This window comes from Raphanus sativus, chromosome 8, assembly GCF_000801105.2.
Source record: "Raphanus sativus cultivar WK10039 chromosome 8, ASM80110v3, whole genome shotgun sequence".
NCBI classification, from domain to species: domain Eukaryota; kingdom Viridiplantae; phylum Streptophyta; class Magnoliopsida; order Brassicales; family Brassicaceae; genus Raphanus; species Raphanus sativus.
In genome coordinates this window covers 17,782,646-17,804,563 of record NC_079518.1, presented here as the reverse complement: position 1 = coordinate 17,804,563, position 21,918 = coordinate 17,782,646, and the positions used below count along the sequence as shown (strand labels likewise).

General features: G+C 31.7%; 2 protein-coding genes across 2 annotated transcripts; one reads left to right on the top strand and one right to left on the bottom strand.

The window, feature by feature from the left end:
• The first annotated feature begins 13,833 nt into the window (after nucleotides 1-13,833).
• Nucleotides 13,834-15,508, top strand: LOC108818738 (5'-adenylylsulfate reductase-like 4). The gene is made up of 4 exons (XM_018591662.2): nucleotides 13,834-14,313; nucleotides 14,396-14,583; nucleotides 14,672-14,796; nucleotides 14,882-15,508. The coding sequence occupies exons 1-4, from the start codon at nucleotides 14,113-14,115 to the stop codon at nucleotides 15,316-15,318; spliced, it is 951 nt and encodes a 316-aa protein (XP_018447164.2). The 5' UTR covers nucleotides 13,834-14,112; the 3' UTR covers nucleotides 15,319-15,508.
• Nucleotides 15,509-15,519: 11 nt separating this feature from the next.
• Nucleotides 15,520-17,051, bottom strand: LOC108818739 (uncharacterized). The gene is made up of 7 exons (XM_018591663.2): nucleotides 16,896-17,051; nucleotides 16,735-16,786; nucleotides 16,404-16,653; nucleotides 16,160-16,312; nucleotides 15,961-16,066; nucleotides 15,770-15,884; nucleotides 15,520-15,692 (listed from the first exon to the last, which is right to left on the bottom strand). The coding sequence occupies exons 2-7, from the start codon at nucleotides 16,783-16,785 to the stop codon at nucleotides 15,654-15,656; spliced, it is 714 nt and encodes a 237-aa protein (XP_018447165.2). The 5' UTR covers nucleotide 16,786; nucleotides 16,896-17,051; the 3' UTR covers nucleotides 15,520-15,653.
• Nucleotides 17,052-21,918: the final 4,867 nt, after the last annotated feature.

Here is a 21,918-nt window from a genome sequence, read left to right as displayed (position 1 = left end):
TTTGGTAAGTTAAATTGTAAAAGAAAAACATTTGCGAGTTTGGTTTTGATGTTAAACTTTTCATTGAAACACCATTTATTTGTCCTCAAAGAAACTATATATATTTTCTGTGTACTTCACATCAAAATCTTAAATTGATTAGACAAACCATATAGTCAGCTTATTTTATTGTTAAAATATATTTTTTACTGCACCCATAATTATTTTCATACAACCAATTTTTTTTTATTAATACATCTATCGCCTATTATTTTCAAAAATAAAATATGAAAAATGATTTATATAGGTGTTGTTCATGTCACTAGTTACATACTATTATCTAATATTTGTTATATATTTTAAATCTTTTATTCATTATGAAATATGTGTCGATATTACGAAAGCAAATAATAATATCTTTTTTTGTGTCGAACAAATAAACCATAAACATATTGTAGTCTAAATATATTATGTATGACATTTTGTCTTATGTTAACCTGAAAATGGTTATAAGAAATTAAAACTAGAAATAAATACTCAAAATAAAATTCTCTATTAGTGATATTGCAAATTAATGCATTTATTATACTACATTAAAAATTAAATTTCTAAGATTCTACTAAAGTAAAATAATAACATACATGTATAAAAAACCTCAGATGCCAAGTTTTTATTAAATAAACTATTGGATTATCCTAACATTAAATATATGTATATTAAAAATAAATAATAATAATAAAAAATAATTAATTTTGACTAAAAGTAAGGTAATATTCAATCATAATAATAATCTAAACCTATAACCAATTGACCTTGCAAAATCAGTAACAAATAACAAACTGTATATTAACAAGATATTTTCTATAAATAAAATAGAATAATATTTGAAACCAATGATAAAATAATATGATAAAGTATTATACGGTAAGGAATTTATTTTAGTTTTATTTTGACTATAATCCTAGAAATTAAGCTAAAGGATATTTTAATGGAAAATTTCTTTTGTGCAAATTAATGCTACTATATATATGTGGGTATATATATATATATAGAACACTAAAAAATAAGAAATTTCATAGAAAATGGGAATCTCCAAAAATATTAATTGCATTTGTTTTCACTATCTTCTTCATAGTATCTCAGTGTAGTTCATGTCACTAATTAAATATTTATTACCTACTTTTTAATGTACATTTTAAATCATATATTCATTATGAAATATGTGTTGATATTACATTAGCAATTAATAATATTTCTTTTTGTGTAGAACAAAACAACCATAAACATATTGTATTCTAAATATATTATGCATGATGTATTTGGCTTATGAAAAACCTCATATGCGAAATTTTTATTAAATAAACTTTTGGATTCGTCTATAACTAAATATATAATTTTTTAAAAATATTTAATTTATATTATTAAATATATAATATAAATTAAAAATTTTGACTTAAACTAAGGAAATAATCTATAACCAATAGACCTTGCAAAATCAGTAACAAATAACAAAACATATATTGACGAGATATTTTCTATAAAAAGGAGAATAACATTTGAAACCAATGATTAAATATTAGAGAAATTAGGCTGTGTACCAACCGTTTATACGCTATTTAGCACCATGCCAAGAGACCATTTTTTCTGCACTGTTAACAATTTCGGAAGACACTGATACCCCTATAGCTTCATATCAAGATTGCCTAAACAAAAGCTATCTAAACTATACACAAGATCTTTCTGAAGATTTTCACAGGATTGTCACAGAAATTATTTAAACCAAAATTACAATCCTTATCCCATTTACGATTTCAAAATTTTTATATCTCCATTTTTTCTCTTTCTTCAATCCTATCACTCACTAATCCAAAAGATCTCTCAACATCTCTCTTCATCCATCCTTTTTCCTCTCTAAAACACCTTCAATCATGTGACAAACTCTAGATTTTATAACTTGAGACACCAAATAAAAAACGACGAACACCGAGCTCCACAACTTCCCATTCCAGAGAGTTCGCCGGGCGTGAAGAACGAGTCGGAGTGAGGGTATCACTGTAACACAAACCCTATGCTATTAGATAAATACTAAATTCGCTAAGAAGTAGAAACCATCTGAGAAAGAGCCCAGCTCCAGGATAAACCTTACCGATGCTTTTCCTGTGAAGCTCACGGCCACCGCGTCTCACGTGAATCGTGTGGACTCTGCGTATCAGGTCAAGATCTCTGTATATGCGTCTCTGGTGAATCTCTCAGCTGTTGTGTTCCAGCGAAGCTATCAAGATTGAAGTTATAGAAGCTGAAATAGATCATCACAATCAAGAGAAGAAAGATCATGAGATAGGTTTTTCTTGTCCCAAGATTGAAGCTCTGTAATTAAAGCAATAGTTATTGTCTACGCAGTACTTGGATAATTAAATTTATTACTAGCTCAAAAAATTGTTAACAGAAAATTTTATTCAATAGATAGGCAGAATAATTATTGTACTATAAGAGTGAATTTCAGATAATTGAAAGTTAGGTTTCTCAAAACCATTAACAAGCTATCAAATAACCGTTAACAAGCTATCAAACCAGTTACACATCCATCTAAAAAATTAACAAGCAATCTTATATCAGAAATGTAGGGGATTTAGGGATTTCGATTTATGGTTAAAATGATATAGTGTATAGGGGTATGATCATTTTATGTTCAAGGTATTTAATGTTTATAGCTGGCTAACAATATTTGTTAATCATGGTTGTAAATAATTAAAAAAATTCTAGTCCATTAGAAATCTCATTGTAATGTAAATTAGGTTAGCCGGTTACAATAATATTTGGTATTTTTACAAACCACAACATATGGTTAAATAATTTATTAGCCATGATATTTAATGTTTATAGCTGACTAATAACATTTGATACACGTAGTTGTATATAATTAGCTTTATATTATAATATTTATTCATATAATTAGATATATCTAAGAATTAGTTTGTGAGATTCAGTGTTAGTCGGCTAACATATTTAATAACATATAACAACTTAGTGTTAGCCTTCTAACATATTTGATAACATTAAAATTCATTGTTAGGCAGCTAACATTTGTAATAGATTATAACAATTTATTCATATATTTAGATATATCTATGAGTTAGTTTGTGAGATTCAGTGTTAGTCGGCTAACATATTTAATAACATTCCTTTAATTAGATTTTAAATCTATTGTTAAATGGCTAACATATTTAATAACTTATGACAATCCATTGTTAAACGGCTAACATATTTAATAATCCAATAGGAACCTCATAATCCAAAACCTAACGTCTAATCATTATTGTGTTTAGGTTTTAATCTTTTTGGGTTTAGGGTTAGGGATTAGACATTAGGGTTTGGGTTCATGGGTTCCTATTGTGTTCAGATTTTAGTTTTTTGGGTTTAGTTTTTAAGGATTAGACATTAGGATTTGGGTTCAGGGGTTTCTATTGGGTTTAGGGTTTAGTATTTTTGGTTTAGGGTTTAGTGATTATGGTTTGGGTTTTGGGATTCCTATTGGGTTTTAGGGATTAGGATTTAGTGACTAGGGTTTGGGTTGTGGGCTTTCTATTGGGTTTGGAGTTTAGTATCTTGAATTTAGAGTTTAGTATTCAAGGCATTGGACTTTTTTTGTTTGGGTTAAGCGTTTATTAACCTATGTACCTTTAATATTAAAACAATCGAATTGGTCGGTCAACAATTACAACACTCGGATCATTCAAAAAGTATCTGGCTAAGCGGAAATTTTAACCGTGTATATATTATATTAAAAATTAAACGTGTATATCTTATAGACACCCAATGTTTCATGAACAGTACAAGTTTTCTATTACCCATGCTGTGTGGGTTATTGATGCAAATCTCAAACCTGGATTCTCTAATGTTACCCACTAGGTGCTGAATGTGTCAGATCGCCATAGGAGAAGATAACACCTGCTGGAAAAAATAGTTATATCTCTAAACGATGTTTATTCCCTAAATCTAATATAATATCTCCTTGTACTTTTCTAGATTTCATATAAGATTACACCTACAACCTACGTCAATTAGTAAGAAGGGTATTATTGACAAATCCCTATCTCCACGTGATGAAGCCATATCCATGTGTTACCTATTTTTGGTAGTCCATTAGTTTCGTTCTTTTCTATTGGTTTTAGGGAGAATTAGTGTAATACCCATATTGGAGATCTATATTAGGAAAGTATCCATTGATTGATATTATAGATCAAGAGCATACAATTCGGTTTCTATAGTTACTAAATTGTCCTTCTCTTTGACATGATGTTCAGCAATTGTGTCAGTTTGTCTGACTTCTGAAGATACATACCTGATATCATAGGTTCCTATTTAGTATCTTAGGCCTCCAGCTATATGACTTCTCTTCCACTCGTTTGCTCGGTTTAGTGTGCTAAATAATGTAGCATTGCTTTCTTTTTTTATCTTACCTCCGTTCTCTTCTTTTTTTTTTTTCATTTTATTTTCTCCTACTTCATATTTCTTCCTACAGTTTATCTCTAAGAACACACTGCTCTCTTTTCTTTTTCATGATACAGTTTAGATTTTTATATTTAAACATACACAGAAAATAAAGCTTCTGTAAAATCATCTATATTCTCGTTATCTCATTTCTTTCTTCTCAGGTTTTTTTATTTTTTTTTCATTCATTCCATTTACGATATTAATCCATAAATAAACGGGAAAATTGACCACTAAACATGTTACACAAAATATTAGAGAGTTATCAAAATTTTGTAACAAGATACTAAATTTGTTAACATGTTATAAAATATGTTAGCGAGTTAACAAATATTGTAACATGATACAAAATTTGTTAACTGTAAAATAACATCAACTATAATCTCGTTAACATGGTACACAATTTGTTAACATTAAAATAACATCTACTTTTACTAAGTTTATGATAGAACTACATTATAACTCATCAATAATTGGACCACCAAACATTTTACAAAATATGTTAGCGAGTTAACAAAAATCGTAACAAGATACAAAATTGTTAACATGTTAAAAAAATTGTTAACATGTTACGAAATATGTTAGGGAGTTAATAAATTTTGTAATATGATACAAGATTTATTAACATTAAAATAACATTAACTATAAAATGCATAACCTTATTTCAAATTTAGACAGTCATAGTGAAAATTTTACCAAAAAATCACTTATGAACTTGTGTAACTAATATCGTGCAACAAGTTAAATATTTGTTAACCTAAATGTTAACTATCGAAAATAAAATCAAGAATTTGCTCGCCTCCTCTTAATCTTCATCTTGATTCTTTAAAAACTTTCCAGTTTTAGGTAGAATTTGCTTGCCTCCTCTCAATCTTCATCTTCATTCTTTAAGAATCTAATTCCTTAAGATTATGTAACTGGTAGCGAATAGAATGTTAAAAAAATGAATTTGATAAAAAAACTTAATTCGAGAAGATGAAGAGAAAAAAAAAACAAAAGAAGAACAAAAAGAAACTAAAGAAGAAATGAAAAGAACTTCGATCGAGGAAGAAGAAAAAGAGGATAGAGGAAAAAGAAAACTAGAACTAGGATAATAAGAGATATATATAGAAAGCTAGAAGACTGGCAACCACACTGACACAAACAGGAAAGCTGACAACACTTTGACACACCTAGTAAGCTACCAGTAGGGTCAAAATCGGAACAAAATATTTACTTCACCTCAAGGTACTTCGCTAATTACGGGTGTGTTTATGGGCATAGCAGCCAATTTTCCCTTGGTTTTAAGCAAATTAACCCTAAATATTATAGAGTAAGGAATTTATTTTTAATATTATTTTGACTATAATACAAAAAATTAAACTCAAGGATATTTTGATGAAATTTTTCTTCTTCATCAATGAAATATTACTTTTTGAAAATTTATGTTATAATATATATAACAATATAAATCAAAATAGAACACTAAAAAAATTAAAAAAAGTCCATACAAAATGGCTATCTCCAAAAACATATTGATCCCATTTGTTTTCACTATCTTCTTCTTCGTAGTATCTAATGTTCATTGTTACCCAGGTATTTAATTTCACTTTACAGTTTACTTTTATTTATACTCATATATTTATCTTTTTATTACTGTCAACATTGTAATCATTTTGATTTTAAACAGACTTTGAAGTAAAACAGGACTACAAAAAATGCTACGACAATATTCCGTGTAAACCAAATGACCAAGCATGTGAGAATTTTTGTGCAGCTATGACCATTCAGTTAGTTGGCGATTGTAGTTCTAGAAAATGTTGTTGTAGGTCAAAAAAGGCCAAACTAATACTATTAGATATTATAATTTTTGTACTAGTGTCAAGAATACTATAACAAAAATTCAAAACAATTAACAACCTGAAATTACATGAAAAGAAAATTTTTGCTTAAAGGAAATAAAAATATTAATTCACCATATAAGATATATAATTTTAAAATATCAAGATTACTAGTGAAGCAAGTCTTCATATACTAATGGTAAATTCGATAATTATTTGGATAGCTAGAATATTAAGTTTCGTTAATTTGATATTTTTGGTGGGAAACCTTTGATTCTCTTGTTTTAATCGACTCAACACAATTGGATTTGATATGTTAAATTGTAAAAGAAAACATTTGCGAGTTTGGTTTTGATGGTAAACTTTTCGTTGAAACACCATTTACTTGTTCTCACAGAAACTATATATATTTTCTGTTTACTTCGCATCAAAGTCTTAAATTGATTAGACAAACCATATTGGCAGCTTATTTTATTGTTAAAATATATTTTTACTGCACCCATAATTATTTTCATACAACTTAATTTTTTTTACTAATACATCTATCGCGTATAATTTTCAAAAATAAAATATGAAAAATGATTTGTATAGGTGTTGTTCATGTCACTAATTACATATTATTATCTAATATTTGTTATATATGTTAAATATTTTATTCATTATGAAATATGTGTCGATATTAGAAAAGCAAATAATAATATCTTTTTGTGTAGAACAAATCAACCATAAACATATTGTAGTCTAAATATATTATGTATGACATATTTGTCTTATGTTAACCTGAAAATGGTTATAAGAAATTAAAACTAGAAATAAATACTCAAAATAAAATTCTCTATTAGTGATATTGCAAATTAATGCATTTATTTTTACTACATTAAAAATAAAAATTTCTAAGATTCTACTGAACTAAAATAATAACATACATGTATAAAAAACCTCAGATGCCAAGTTTTATTAAATAAACTATTGGATTATCCTAACATTAAATATATGTATATTAAAAATAAATATTAATAATAAAAATTAATTAATTTTGACTAAAACTAAGGTAATATTTAATCATAATATTAATCTAAACCTATAAACCAATTGACCTTGCAAAATCACTAACAAATAACAAACTGTATATTAACAAGATATTTTCTATAAAGAAAAGAGAATAATATTTGAAACCAATGATAAAATAATATGATAAAGTATTATACGGTAAGGAATTTATTTTAATTTTATTTTGACTATAATCCAAGAAATTAAGCTCAAGGATATTTTAATGAAAAATTATTTTGGGCAAATTAATGCTACTATATATATATATATATATGTGTATATATATATATATATATATATATATATTATACAATATAAATAAAAATAGGGAAAACGTGCTATTTCCCCACGAGAAGTATCGTATCTTTCCATATGTCTCCCAAACTATGACCTCGTCCTATATCTCTCCGAATTGAAACTTCGAAATCAATTTCCCCATGGAACTATATCAAAACTCTTATAACTCCCCGAGATTAAAGTTCGAAAGCCTTAACCCCATGAAATTAAATTACTCGATTTTGTCAGATAAACTAAAACCGTTATTGTTAACTAAACCAACTTTAGACCAATAATGACTCGATTTATACCCGATTAAGATCCGATTACAATAACCAAACCAGAAAACTGAGATTAAGATCCGAAAACCCCATTACCCCTTTCACTTATACCCGATTTCAACAGAAAAAAAACCCTAGAAATAGAAACAGAGAAAACGTCGGGAGAAGAAGAAAGCAGAGAGAACAGAAAGAACAGAGAAATCGTGGGGAGAAGAAGAAAGCAGAGAGATGGCTTCAGTTGATGATGTCGATGGGGGCGAAACCTTCGATGAAGAAGCAGAAGAGAGAGATCAAGGTGAAATCGAGCAGTTGCTTAGGGAGTTCGTCGATGAGCCTTCGATTCGCCACGATCAGATTCCTGAGAGTGATGACGAGCAAGAGAAAGGCTGCAAAAAGAAACCAGCAGATGTAACTCACATCAAGCGCGGTGATGGAAGGTTATACCAGAAGCAGACATTCGTAAACGGCGTTGGCTTCAAATATTGTGTGCTTGACTATGCTCTTAGAACGGGCCGCAATATCCAGCAGTACAGGTACGATAAGGATAAAATTGGCTTTAGGTGTTTGGGTTCTAATGAAGAAGGAACTTGTGAGTGGAAAATCTATGCTTCAGTTCTGCCAAGTGATAATGTGTGGAAAGTGAGAGTGTTTGTTGAGACTCATTCCTGTGTGCCTAACGGACAGTGTTCAATGCTGAGGGTTCCACAGATAGCTAGGTTGTTTATTGATAAAATCAGAGAAGAACCTGATTATTACATGCCTATGAAGATTGAAGAACTGATTCTAGAGAAATGGGGGATCACGGCATCAAGGCCTCAGTGTCAAGCTGCTAGAACTAAGGCGCTGAAGTGGCTTGAGTTTGAGTATGATCACCAGTTTGCTCGTCTTCGAGATTATGCGGCTGAGATACTTGAATCAAACGCAGACTCCACTGTGGTGATTGAGACTCTGAAAAATGCAGAAGGAAAAGATGAGTTCAACAGGTTCTACGTTTGCTTTGAAAACATAAGAAGGACATGGAAGGAGACATGTAGACCTTTGCTTGGAATTGATGGATGCTTTGTTAAACACAAGGTCAAAGGACAAGTGTTGGTGGCATTAGGAAGAGACGCAGATAATGCCATTTATCCAGTGGCATGGGGTGTAGTTCAAGTTGAAAATACAGAGAATTGGTCATGGTTTGTGAGAATGGTAAAGGAAGACTTAGGACTTGAGGATGGCGAGGGGTTTGTTCTTGTGTCTGATCGCCAAAAGGTTAGTGTCTTTAACCTTCTTTTTTTTTAAATGGAACAAATCTCTAGAACAAGACTTAATTTTTTAAAAGATCATCCTCTTACATAACTAAAAAAACAACAGAGATTCAAGTTCTTACAATATTTAGGTTCATACCAAAACAGAAACTAACATCAAGTTCATACATGAGATTCAATACAGAAACAGAACCGAAACCCATTGATCACAAACACATTCTTCATCATGCTTCACCATTTCTTGACGAGAAGCACCATTGACACAACACAAATCGCACAACCACTGAATATGACTGCCATCATCTTTTCATCTTTGTTTTCTCTTCAGCCAGCACTTCCTCAACTCGATCAAGTACTTCCTGCTCAAGGGACAATCTCTCTCTTGCAATCTCTTTCACATGTTGCTCAATACTTACATTTTTGGATTCAAGTGATTCTAAATCTTCCAATATTGCCTCATCTATCCACTTGAATATATGCTCATCATTCTCCAGCTAAACAATTCATTATACATAGTCATACACAACAAAGCATTACTCAATCATCATTCTCTAGCTAAAAATGATCTTAACAACTTTCTGAAATGAGACTTATAACAAAATTACCCTCTGTGTTGCAGCATACAGACATCGAAAGTATCTCCTGTAGGGATTGGGAGTCGATTTTGACATCAATGGAATGATGGATTCACCACACCAACATTTCTTCGGGACACCTGCAAATCGTCTACCTCTTCGACGCCCATTCGATGATCCAGAGGAAGCTCCAGACACGACATTTGAAGACCCAGACATCATTCTTACTCTCACAGTTGGGAATTCGGGGGAGAAGAGAATAAAAGTTGATTGGGGTTTTTAGGGTTCGTCGAGCTACGGGGAGATTACGATTTGGGATTTTTAAGAGAGTGGGGCTATGGGTCGGGTCAAATCTGGGTTTTTTTTTTGAAACGGTTTTCGGTATGGTTCGGGGTTTTTTCGGTTTGGTTTTGCGATTATACCGAGAATTGTCTTAACCAATATCGGATTGAGTTTCATGGGAAAATTGATTTCGAAGTTTCAACTCAGGGAGATATAGGACGAGGTCATAGTTTGGGAGACAAATGGGAGGATACGATACTTCTCATGGGGAAATAGCACGTCTTCCCATAAAAATAGAACACTAAAAATTAAGAAAGTTCATACAAAATGAGTATCTCCAAAAACATATTAATTGCATTTGTTTTCACTATCTTCTTCATAGTATTTCAGTGTAGTTCATGTCACTAATTAAATAATTAAAACCTACTTTTAATGTATATTTTAAATCTTATATTCATTATGAAATAGTGTTGACATTACATTAGCAATTAATTAAAGCCATCGAAAATTAGTCACAGATCGGTCGTAAGAACCTTTCTTAATCACCGGAACACTCTGATTACACAGAGCACTCGATCCCTAAAGAGAGTATCGAGAAGAATCCTGGCTAAGAGTCGTGATGAGTAATGCAACTATGATTGCCTAAACTGATGATAACTGATGAGTAGCGTAACTGATGAGAACCAGGACAGATCGGGCACAATCAGTTATTCAGTCACGGGTCAGAGGAGCAGGCATAACAGATGACAAAGGTCACTCTATTTTGAGAGGCTGATTGATCACTGAATAATGATTCAAACAGAGGGCGATTGAAACCGTCAGATCGAACCGTAAAAGCACCCCAGAGAGCCACGAGGTTGCAAGGAGTGTGGTAGTCTCCCTTGCAATGATGCCGTGATCGTCGAGGGAGGGAGCTGCGTCGATGGAGTCAAGACCAAGAAATCGCCATTGATCGCCTTTTCTGTGCGGCTAGGGTTTTTCCCATGTCTCTTTATAATAGTTGTATAAGTTGTATAAATAGCGAAATAATGATAGACTAGATTTTTGACCCGCACGCCCGTGCGGGTATATTTTTATAAAATATGTTGCTATTTTTTTTTTCATGCTAATATTAGAGTTACGAAAAAACCCTGAATCCAAAACATCGAACCGATCCAAAAAAAATACCGAACCCGAACAGAAATTGATTAAATGCCTAAATTATTCAAAAAATTGTATTTAGAAAACTCAAAGCGAATCCAATCCGAACCAAAGTATTTCGAGTAACCGAATGTATTCAAAATGGATTTATATACTTATATATATATATAATATATATATATATATATATATATATATCATATTTTTTAGATCTAGTGTATATAAAACATCTAGAATATATATGATACATTTAAGTTGGTTTAAATAATTGAAAATAAATTTAATAGTCAAATGTAAATATCTAAAATAGTCAAAGTATACTTAAAATACCAAAAATACTCAAAATAATTACTGATTTTCTATCCAAATATTTAAATCAAACTAATTATATATTAAGTTTAGGTATTCTAACATATGTTATTCATATTTATATGTAGTCTATTATTTTGTTTATAGATTTTGAGAAATTTAAAGTATATAATGAATTTTAAAAAATAGTTTAAATGGGTTATCCGAACCCGAACGAACCCACAAATATCTGAATCGAATCCAAACCAAAATTTAGAAATATCCGAATGGTACTGAAATCTTTGACTCCAAAACCGAAACCCAAATAGATCCAACCAAACCCGAATGGGCACCCAGAACGCATACTCATAATTCACAATCTATTTTTCTTTTAAAACAGAGCAAACATATAATTAATAGTATTTTATATGTACTATTATATAAATAATCACATATATTATATTTTTATAAATTTAATATGAAATATAAAAATTATAATAAGCTGGTATATGAAATTGGACTTTGTATTGTATTTTCTTAAATATATTGAAAACATTTTTTAAAATTATGGTTATTGAAAAATATTTTAGTAAAAATTAAATTTTGAATATATCTATATTTTGAATCAATTTTTGATATAAATCAACTTTAAATTATTATTTTGATTTGAAATATATATGTAAAGTTTAATTTGTTTTATGATTATTTTAGACAATGATATTTTGGATAATTAGATTAGCTCATTTTCGTATATTTTAAATTTGACCTAAATATATAGTTTCTCATATATAATAGATTTCTATATTTTTCTTAATAAAATAAATTCATTATTTCTTAATATACTGCTATCTATATTTTCAAACAATATTATATCTTTTTTATATTTCTATTCATGTTTCTAAACAATTTTTTTAAACTGTTATTTATGTTTTCAAACTAAATCTATTTTTTAATCTACTATACAAGTTTTCAAAACAAACATTTTTAAAAAATTGTTATCTATGTTTTCAAACAAACCTAATTTATACTTCAGTTTTAATAATATAGATAGTGGATAAAATTTCTTCACAAGAGAGTTAATTTATTTTCCATTTATGTGATATTATACAGAAAATGAATATTATGATTGTAAATCTAGATTATATGTGAAAGATCAAAATCTTTTTGTTTTATGTGATAGCCAAAAATCAGGATGTTGTTAAGCTAAGTTAGAAGCAATGTTTTGAAAACCGGACCGGACACCGACTCGGTGAAGCTACTGGTTGACTGGTTAGACCGGTTCAACCGGTCGAACCGGGCTTTTTATTTATATAAAAATATATATAATTATATATTTATACTATATAACCTTTACTTCTACATATAATACTTTCTCTATTCTTTTTTATTAACTCAAAATAACCAACAAACATAAATCTGATTAGTATGTAAACTAAAAATTTAAAAAAACAAATGATTTACAGCTAAAACAATCATATTTATTTATTTTTACAACTAACATTTCAAATTTTAAGAATATGGTAAAATAAAAATAGTATATGAGAGTCAAAATATATTTTTCACATTTTTTCTTAGAACAATTAAATAGTGATAGTTGAACACTAATTATAAAATATTAAATTTTAGCTAGTAATAATTAAAAACACTTAATTATATGATAATTTTCAAGAACCGGGTTTGAAAATTAAACCGGATCACCGGTTTTACCGGGTTTCAGCCGGTTTTACTGGTTTTTATCAAATCCGGGTTTTAAACCGAACCGGACTCGGCTTCTTCAGCGAGTCACGATCGGACCGGTTCGACCGGCCGGTCCGATCCGGTTTTCAAAACACTGGTTAGAAGTAAAGTGTTTGATCTTTGCAATATGTTGTGGAGCTGGTTAATATTTTATATATCTTCAACCGAATACATTACTAACATTCCTCATGTATCTATCTAACGATTTGTTTTGAAAAAAAATATATGGAAGGGCTGGCCAACGAAATGGAAGGATGATTATTATCCAGGCCATATAGTTATATTAAGCCCAAACCAATACAAATTAACAGGCGAATTTATGGGTTGGCCAACGAAATGGAAGGGTTACTATTGAATGTATTAAAACGACAATGTTTTAATGATAGTGGCATAAAATGGTAATTATCGAGGAAAACTCAGGTTTAGTATAAAATGTATCATAAACTTCCAAGCACCCGTAACTTACTCAAAATTTTTATATGGTTTGGGTTAAAGATGGGTTTTGCGGTATTGGGTTTAGTATAATATGTTTTGTAACCATAGCCCATATGAGTTGACAGGAAAAAGGGAACGCAAAAACCTAAACCGAAACAGAATCTAAATCATTATCAGAGCCCTAAATATATTTCCGGTTTATATTATTTTTGGTTCTCACGCCGACAAAAAAAAAATGACAAATTTGGTAATTACATTCTATATATTTTTTCTTTTAAGGATTTGCTATGTTGGTTACGAGCAATCTCAAGTACCCAGCAACCACAAGAGCTTATTCTCCTCATCCTCATTTTCTATTGATATCCTCCCATCACAAATTATCTCTGCCAAAACGCCATTGATTCGATTCAATTCGCTCGCATAAAATTCGACTTCTCAGCTCAGCATTTCATTTTCTGGGATTCTCGCTGCGGAGCCAAGCTTCTGGGTATCAATTAGAATTTCGTTAATGGAGAAAAGGATCTTCTTGTTGCTGTTGGTTATTCTGTTTTGGAATTTAACGTTCACCGCCGTTGACGGTGTATCCGTTACCGTTAGGGTTCCAGTTTGTGCTATGAGGTCTGTTAAAGATTACACCTTAGGGTTTCGGGATCAGTCTTGTCCAGTTTATGATGATGATAAATTACCCGAGCGTCCTCATTTCACCGAGGTAACGTCCGGATGAAATTTTCTATGTTATCTAATGTTGATTGATTGGTTTCTGAATTTGGATGTGAATGTTATTGGTGAAGGGTGATGAGCGTTGGTTGCAAATAGCTTTTGATATGATTCATAAGAACAAGTGTGACTATGTGGCTTTGCTCTTCTATGCATCATGGTGTCCTTTCTCAAGGTCTTTTACACCCACTTTTGATCTCATCTCTTCTCTCTACTCTTCCATTCCTCACTTTGCAATTAAGGAATCATCCGTTAAGCCAAGGTTGGTTAATAAATTCCCAAATCTTTATGCTGGTTTAGATTTTTTTGGTTAATTGTCTCGTTTAATTGCTTGTTGTCATGTCGTGCAGTACTCTCTCTAAATATGGAGTTCATGGGTTTCCTACTCTCTTACTTATGAATTCAACTATGCGGGCACGATACCGAGGCACCAGAATGCTTGATTCTCTTGTTGCCTTCTACAGAGATGTTACTGGTAAGATGTTGTTACTTACCCTCATGTGGATACTTAGCTGTTTATATAAATAGCTCAATCAGTGAACTAACAAGGAAATTTGTAGGCATTGAAACGCTGGATCAGGCTTCTCTCGAGAGGAGCTTATTGGTTCCTCATCTCGGGAACGGAAACAACACTGAGCCAGAGAACTGCCCTTTCACATGGGCAAGATCGCCTGAGAATATGCTTCGACAAGAAACCTATCTAACTCTTGCTATCCTATTCGTACTGTTGAGATTGCTTCATTTCGTTTTCCCTGCACTGGTTGTGTTTGCCAAGTTTACTTGGCCACGGATTGCTCGAAACATGAGATTAGAAAGCCTGCAAGAACATACCGTAGGATTTCTGAGCCGGCTATGCTTGTATCTTAAAGAGCCTTGCAAGAGGAGCAACCTGCAGGGAGGAGCCATGAACGCTAGAGCATGGGCCTCCAAGTCGTTGGCAACTGTCACAATTGGGGAGTCCAGCTCATCAAACAGAGCAAGTTCAGCTTCTCAATGACTTGAAACTGCTTTAGGGTAGCAAATTTAATCAGCTAAAATGTTTGGATGTATCAGGCACTTTTCAAGATAAAGTTGTCTCTTTCCTGTATAATCAGCGGTTCCTCTGGATTGGGGTTAATTCATAGCCAAATATTTTGTACCAAAAATCAGTCAGATGGCAAATATTATATAAAGTCAGTTCCTGATTATTCTGCCAATATTATATCCTAATTTTTGCTTTTAAAATCCACAAAACAGTTTCACACTGAATAATCATAGGAATATTACAAATACATAAGCCAAAGACTTGAACCAATCTATCTGGTTAGTCTCCAATCCTTAATTTTCCACTAATCAGTCGAGCTCAACAACAGAGACATCATTCTTCAGGATCTGCAATTTAACAACTATTAATCAAATCTGCTTAAGATCAACATACACAAAGAAGATGCATGTTCTTTTCGCATTACCTGTGAAATATAATCTTTCACTCTCTCGCTAACTTGCGCATCTAAAGCTCTCTCAGCAAGATCGTAGAACAGAGTAGTACCCTCTGGGCCACTCACTTTCTCCTTATGCAAGAACCTGTCCAAATGAAGAAGCATTTTAGGAGGAACTACAAAGACCATTCATTCCCTAACGGATTTTAAACATTTCTCACCTTTGTTGCACTAAGGTCTCTAGGGCCTGCTTGTTGCTCCCAAACACAGGATTATGCTCATCGCTTTCGTGCAGTCCCATTCTCCTCAAATGATGCCAAAGGGTTTCTACGGAAAGAGACCAACATTCATATTCTCATACTACATTAGCAAATGCAAGAAAAGGACAAGATCAGAAGCATGGAACCAAAACACACATACCTTCAGGTATTTTCCCTCCTGCAAGCTGCACAACAGCAAGAACCGCAAACGTAAAGCCAGTCATAGGACTCGTTGTTTCTTCAACCACATGTTTCCTGAACACTTCAATCGGCAATTGACTCACAAGCACATACGATTTAGAGTCAGCATTACCTGGAGGGAACAACATTTTAGCTAAATCTAACAGTAAAGAGTTTAAATCAAAAGCCAGCTACTTTTTTTTTTAATCAAACCAATGTCTCACTCTGTGACTGAGGAAGCCTTGTTTGAGCATTAGAAGTAGTCCTAGAGCGCTGAAGCTCTTTCAAATCATAACCAAACACACTTGAGAGCTTGGTCTTAGCTTCGTTGATCACGTGAGTGGCGAGGTTACGTTGACGATAGTTCTTGGTAACAATCTGAGTCAAATCTTCTCTTTTAATTGGGCATCCCGAGTTTTGATGGGACTTGAAGAGTATGAATCTAATCACCTCCGAAACAAGCTTATCCGTTTCCTGATTTCAAAAATCCTTCCTTTCAAACCAACAATCTCCGATATATATAGGAAACAAAATAGGAAGAAAGTGTAAGAGTACCTCCTTCGATATACCAAATTGAGAAAGAGGTTCTGCTTCTTCATCAGCCATTCTGCAATTGAGTTTTCACAAGATTAGGCTTGAATTAAGAGTGGAATTTCAATGTTTTCGGAGAACAACCAGATTATAATTGAAAAATCACGAGCTCGAGATTATTTCACCTGAATTAGAAACTGGGAGATGCAGAGTCGGAGACGATTAAGCTTCGAAAACCCTAATTTATTGTACTGTAAATCTATTGGCGGGAGAAAAAGGTTGAAGGCGAAACAGTCTCAGACTCTCAGCACGAGGGTTTAAGCGGACGTGAGGAATGTCAGCCAATGGAAACACTTAGATATAGGAGGCCCACAGATCTGACGGTTGAGATTTACTTGTTACCAGTGGCAGACCACGATTAAATCCGTTCTCTTAACGGAAGTTCTTAACTAAAAAAAATATAAGAACTGTCTCTTAAATAAAAGATATAAGAATTATTTCTTAACTGAAAAATATAAAAATATATATATATATATATATATCAACTCATAAGTTAAGAACTCCGGCTAAAAGATCGGGGTTAATCATGCCCTAAAATTTCCTTAAGCCATGCATTCGATTTTGTGTTTATTGTTTTTTAATAAATTTTAAATTTTATTCATCAATAAACTTCATTTTTTAATAAAATAAAAAAAAAACTTTTTACATCAAAACATCACTAAAAATTATAAAATACTAATGGTTTAATTTGTTAATCGGGTAGCTAAATGTTCCATATATGTTTCATGTTGATACTGTTAATATTAGAAGTAAGTATTCAGATTTTGTGATGCTGAAATTGTGGTTAGTTTTGAAATTTACTTTAACATAATTTATTGGTTAGTTTTTACCTATGTTCAAAAACGTGGGCGCCTAGCCACCCGGTGGGCGCCTAGCCACCCGACTAATCGCAATGCAGACCATCACCGCTGCGATTTTGGCATAAGCGGTCCACAAAATTGGAAACTGATTACTCGGTCCATTAGACCGATTACTCAGCCGTTTTACCGATCAATCGGTTCATTAACCAACTAATCGGCCCAATTAAAGAGTAATGAAGCTTAAATTTTAAACTTGTCATAGTAATTATTGGGCTTTAACTGAAAGACGGAAGCCCAATCACTTTGCCAACACCAATACATGTATGCTATAATATAGAGTAGGATTTGGCCTCTCTTTTCCTACCTTAACGATGTGAGACTTTTTTCCATTTTGTTATTAATCATACGAAATAATAAAATAGTTGAATACTAAATCAGACACTTTTTCTCTTTTTTTTACTTCATTAGACACTTTCCACTTGAAGGACACTTCCCACCTCTTCCCCTCAAGTGTTCTTACCCAAATACCAATCCACTATGGTTAAGGCTCTTTATAGTTGAGTTTGTTTTACTAATATATAATTCTGTCAGCTCGGACAAAAAGAGAGCAGATGTGTTTCCTTAGCTGAGATATTAAGGTTTTTTCTTGGGTTTTAGAAACACATACCGTTGGATGGACAATAATCGTATGGCCAGGATAGCTGTGTTTGAAAAAAGTAGGTCAGCTAATAAATGCATATTATCTCTTTTCTGCAAGGAGAAGAGGAGGTAGCTGCAGCCGGTGGAGAAGAAAGGTAATTGTTTTCTTGTTTCCTTAAGTTAAATCTTGCTTCACCTTGTTAACAAACCGGTGAATCCAATTATTATCTAACCTTGGTTGTCAAATTTATGAAAATTTGTGTCTTTTCTGAAGGAGCTAACTTTGAGGATGGACGACCAATGCCTGGTTCTAAGCCGTGAGTGGATCTGTGGAGATGGTGGAAAATGAGATGTCATCATTGAGAAGCATCGCATGGTCGTATGGTGCATGTATACGAGAGCATTGGGTGTGTGGAACTTGAACGCAACGTCCTGCGAGAGTTTGGAGTCGATGAAGCTCATTTTGGTGTGTCGTTGAGCTACTGGCCACCTACAAGTTTGGAGCTGGCGACTGGGATTAGGACTCCACCGGTGCTGATTACAAGTGATGGGACTGTGAAATATTTCTGCAAACATCTGAAAGGGAAAGAGGGAATGAACCTGTTTACTCAGTTTGTAGAGAAACCCAGGATTGTGGTCAATGATGTTGTAGATGATTCAGGTATGGGTTTTGTGTAACCAGATGCTGCAAAGTTTTCGTCTTGAGTTTTCACAAGATTAGGCTTGAATTAAGAGTGGAATTTCAATGTTTTCGGAGAACAACCAGATTATAATTGAAAAATCACGAGCTCGAGATTATTTCACCTGAATTAGAAACTGGGAGATGCAGAGTCGGAGACGATTTAGCTTCGAAAACCCTAGTTTATTGTAAATCTTTCTATTGGCGGGAGAGAAAGGTAGAAGGCGAAACAGTCTGAGACTCAGCACGAGGGCTTAAAAGGAGGTCGGGAATGTCAGCCAATGGAAATACAATGTTTTCCTATTCCGCAATATTATTTTTATATTTAAATTATATTTAAAAATATTTTTTAATCATTTTAGATTTTATTATTTTCTTACTAATATTTTGAGATAAATTTTGATTAAGTTTAACACAAAATTAAAATAAATTAAACAATTTTATTTTAAATTATATATATGAATATATATTTTAAAATTATAATCTTAGATAGATTTTTTATTTATTTTTTGAATAAAATATATTAAATTAACTTGTATAAAGTTAATAAAAAATTGATATAAAAGTTATATAATTCTCAAAAGTAAAACTAAACCGTATTTCTAAAATTTGTAGATATATAAAAGAAACCAATGATATTATGATTAAAATTATTATTTTTAAAATATCATAGCAAATTTTTAAATATTTTTTTGTTAGTAAAATTGTATAATTATAAAAGTAAATATAAAAATCATCATATTTCACAATTTGTAAAAGATTATTATATTTATATTATATAATGTCATACTTGAATGTATTTACTTTAATGGTGATGTATAATTTAATACCATATTTAAAAAATTATCAAAATTATAAATCAAATAGTTAGCATATTCTAAAAATAATTACCGAAAATATAAGTTAACACTAAATATAATCATCCATGTCAGTTTGAACTATACGCCATGTCACATTTATTTAGCGAAAATGATTGTGTAAAAAATATGTGTCCAAATCACTTTACAAATAATATCTAAGATACCCACAAATCTGTCGGATGAGATTTACTTGTTAGACTATGTACAATGGTCATTATTTTTCAACACCCTACGTTATTCTTTTTATATTTCACATCATCATCAGTTTTTTCCACGTAATAATTCAACAACTATCTATTTTTTTCAACTATGATGTTTTGTTTAATAAAATTTAACACATCACCTCACTATTTTATCTCATATTTTTTCTCTATATTATTTTAAACAAAATATTAATATATATTTCAAATTTAAAACATCTTAAACTTAAAAAATTAAAATATTTTGATATTTTAAAAAATTGATAATATATACGAAGAATAGAAATCATCATTAAACAAATGAAATCACAAAATAGTGAAAATGACAACTTTTTCTATATCCAAAAAGAATCAGACCGCGTCAGCTCGATTTCTGGCCAATCTTGTTTTACCACAGTTGACGGACTGATTTGATCAACAACAACAGCAGGATGGTAGACAAAGCATCCATTTCGGTATAGACAAATCGGGTGAACATGTTCGTCTGAAGGATATCATATTTCTTTTTCTTCTTTTGAGTCATTGCCGAAAACATTTGATGTGGTATGATCATGTCTTGCCTCTTGACCATCTCAATCAGCTTTACACGTTTCATCGGCATATATGACCAGCTGTTGATGATAGAAATCTAAACCGGCTATATCTCTCAAAGCATTTAGATGAGTCTTAAGTAGATCAGTAGCAGGAGTAGAACAACCAGAGATGTCTGGACCTGGACTTGAAGAAACAAATATCGTTTTTCCCTTCCTCGAACATCTACTATTGAAAAGATAGCTGTTTTTCCCTTCCTTGAAGATCTATGATAAAAATTGCACTGGAATGTAGAATGACGTATTCAAAATAATGTCATTCTACATTTCCAAATGCAAATTTTAAGCACAGATGTTTATTTTTCCTTTCCTTGAACATATACAAAGAACTGACATAGAATACAGATCGTAAAATCTAATTAAACAACGGTAGCATAACAGAAAATAATATATTGAAAGATGAGGAGAAAGAGACTTTTGAGGATTTTATCATTTAATCGTGAGAAGAAATGAAGGAATGACAACTCAACTCTTTATTTTTTTGTCAATTTTGGTAACTTTGGACCTTTAATCCTCAAACTGAAGTAGGGAGGGGTTGAACCCCTCACGCCAGGACCCGAAGGCAGAGCTCAGTAACCACTTGGCTACGAACGACCCCGCACTCAACTCTTTATTTATAATAAGAAGGTACGAGAGCGAAGAGACATCATCATTATGCCTACTTAAACCTAAAACAGCGGCATGTTTCTCGTCTTCTTAGAAGCAATGTTCCCACTTCCGAAAGTAAACTGAGACCCGGTTTATGGATTAATTATTGACTGATTAATTTTAAACCAATCCGGAACAGTTTAATCTAAACCAAGCTACAATTTGATTATTGGCCAAGAAGGAAGTTCTGCTTCGTTTGAAAAACAAGCACCGAGATATTTATTCTTTGTACAAATTCTTGCAAATTCATTTAGAATGGTGTCCCCTCTCACCATTGAGTCCAATTGAGTTCAAGCCAGCCTATTCAAAGATGAAGTCGGCACAATTTATGACCGACTAGAAGATAAAAAAAGAACGAAGACTTGTATATAAGGGGTAGACCGAAGACCGAGGAAGGATATTCACAAATACTACATATAATTTGGCACAAAATCTAAGGTTTACGCCGTTATCCTTATTCTTGTCAATTTGATCTACTTCTTACTTCCTCTGTTTTTTAAAAAGTGTTATTCTATCATTTTCTTCTTGTTCAAAAAAATGTCATTCTATATTTTCAATGTAATTTTTTTTTACATAGTCTCTTTCTTACTCTTTTGACTAACCAATACAAATTTATTTGAATCATTTTCGTTTAGATAATCATACATTAAATGAGGATACATTTTTATATTTTATCTTAATCATCGTGAATAGTAAATATGTATAAGTGACACTTTAATAAAACCGAGGAAG

Excerpts from the sequence above, each read along its gene's own strand:
- LOC108818739 (XM_018591663.2), bottom strand. The coding sequence starts at position 16,785 with ATGGCTGATGAAGAAGCAGAACCTCTTTCTCAATTTGGTATATCGAAG. Across the intron at positions 16,313-16,403 it reads AAGGCTTCCTCAGTCACAGA|GTAATGCTGACTCTAAATCG; the intron begins GTGAGACATTGG and ends TGTTCCCTCCAG. Across the intron at positions 15,693-15,769 it reads TGAAAGATTATATTTCACAG|ATCCTGAAGAATGATGTCTC; the intron begins GTAATGCGAAAA and ends GTTAAATTGCAG.
- LOC108818738 (XM_018591662.2), top strand. The coding sequence starts at position 14,113 with ATGGAGAAAAGGATCTTCTTGTTGCTGTTGGTTATTCTGTTTTGGAAT. Across the intron at positions 14,314-14,395 it reads AGCGTCCTCATTTCACCGAG|GGTGATGAGCGTTGGTTGCA; the intron begins GTAACGTCCGGA and ends TTATTGGTGAAG. Across the intron at positions 14,584-14,671 it reads GAATCATCCGTTAAGCCAAG|TACTCTCTCTAAATATGGAG; the intron begins GTTGGTTAATAA and ends CATGTCGTGCAG.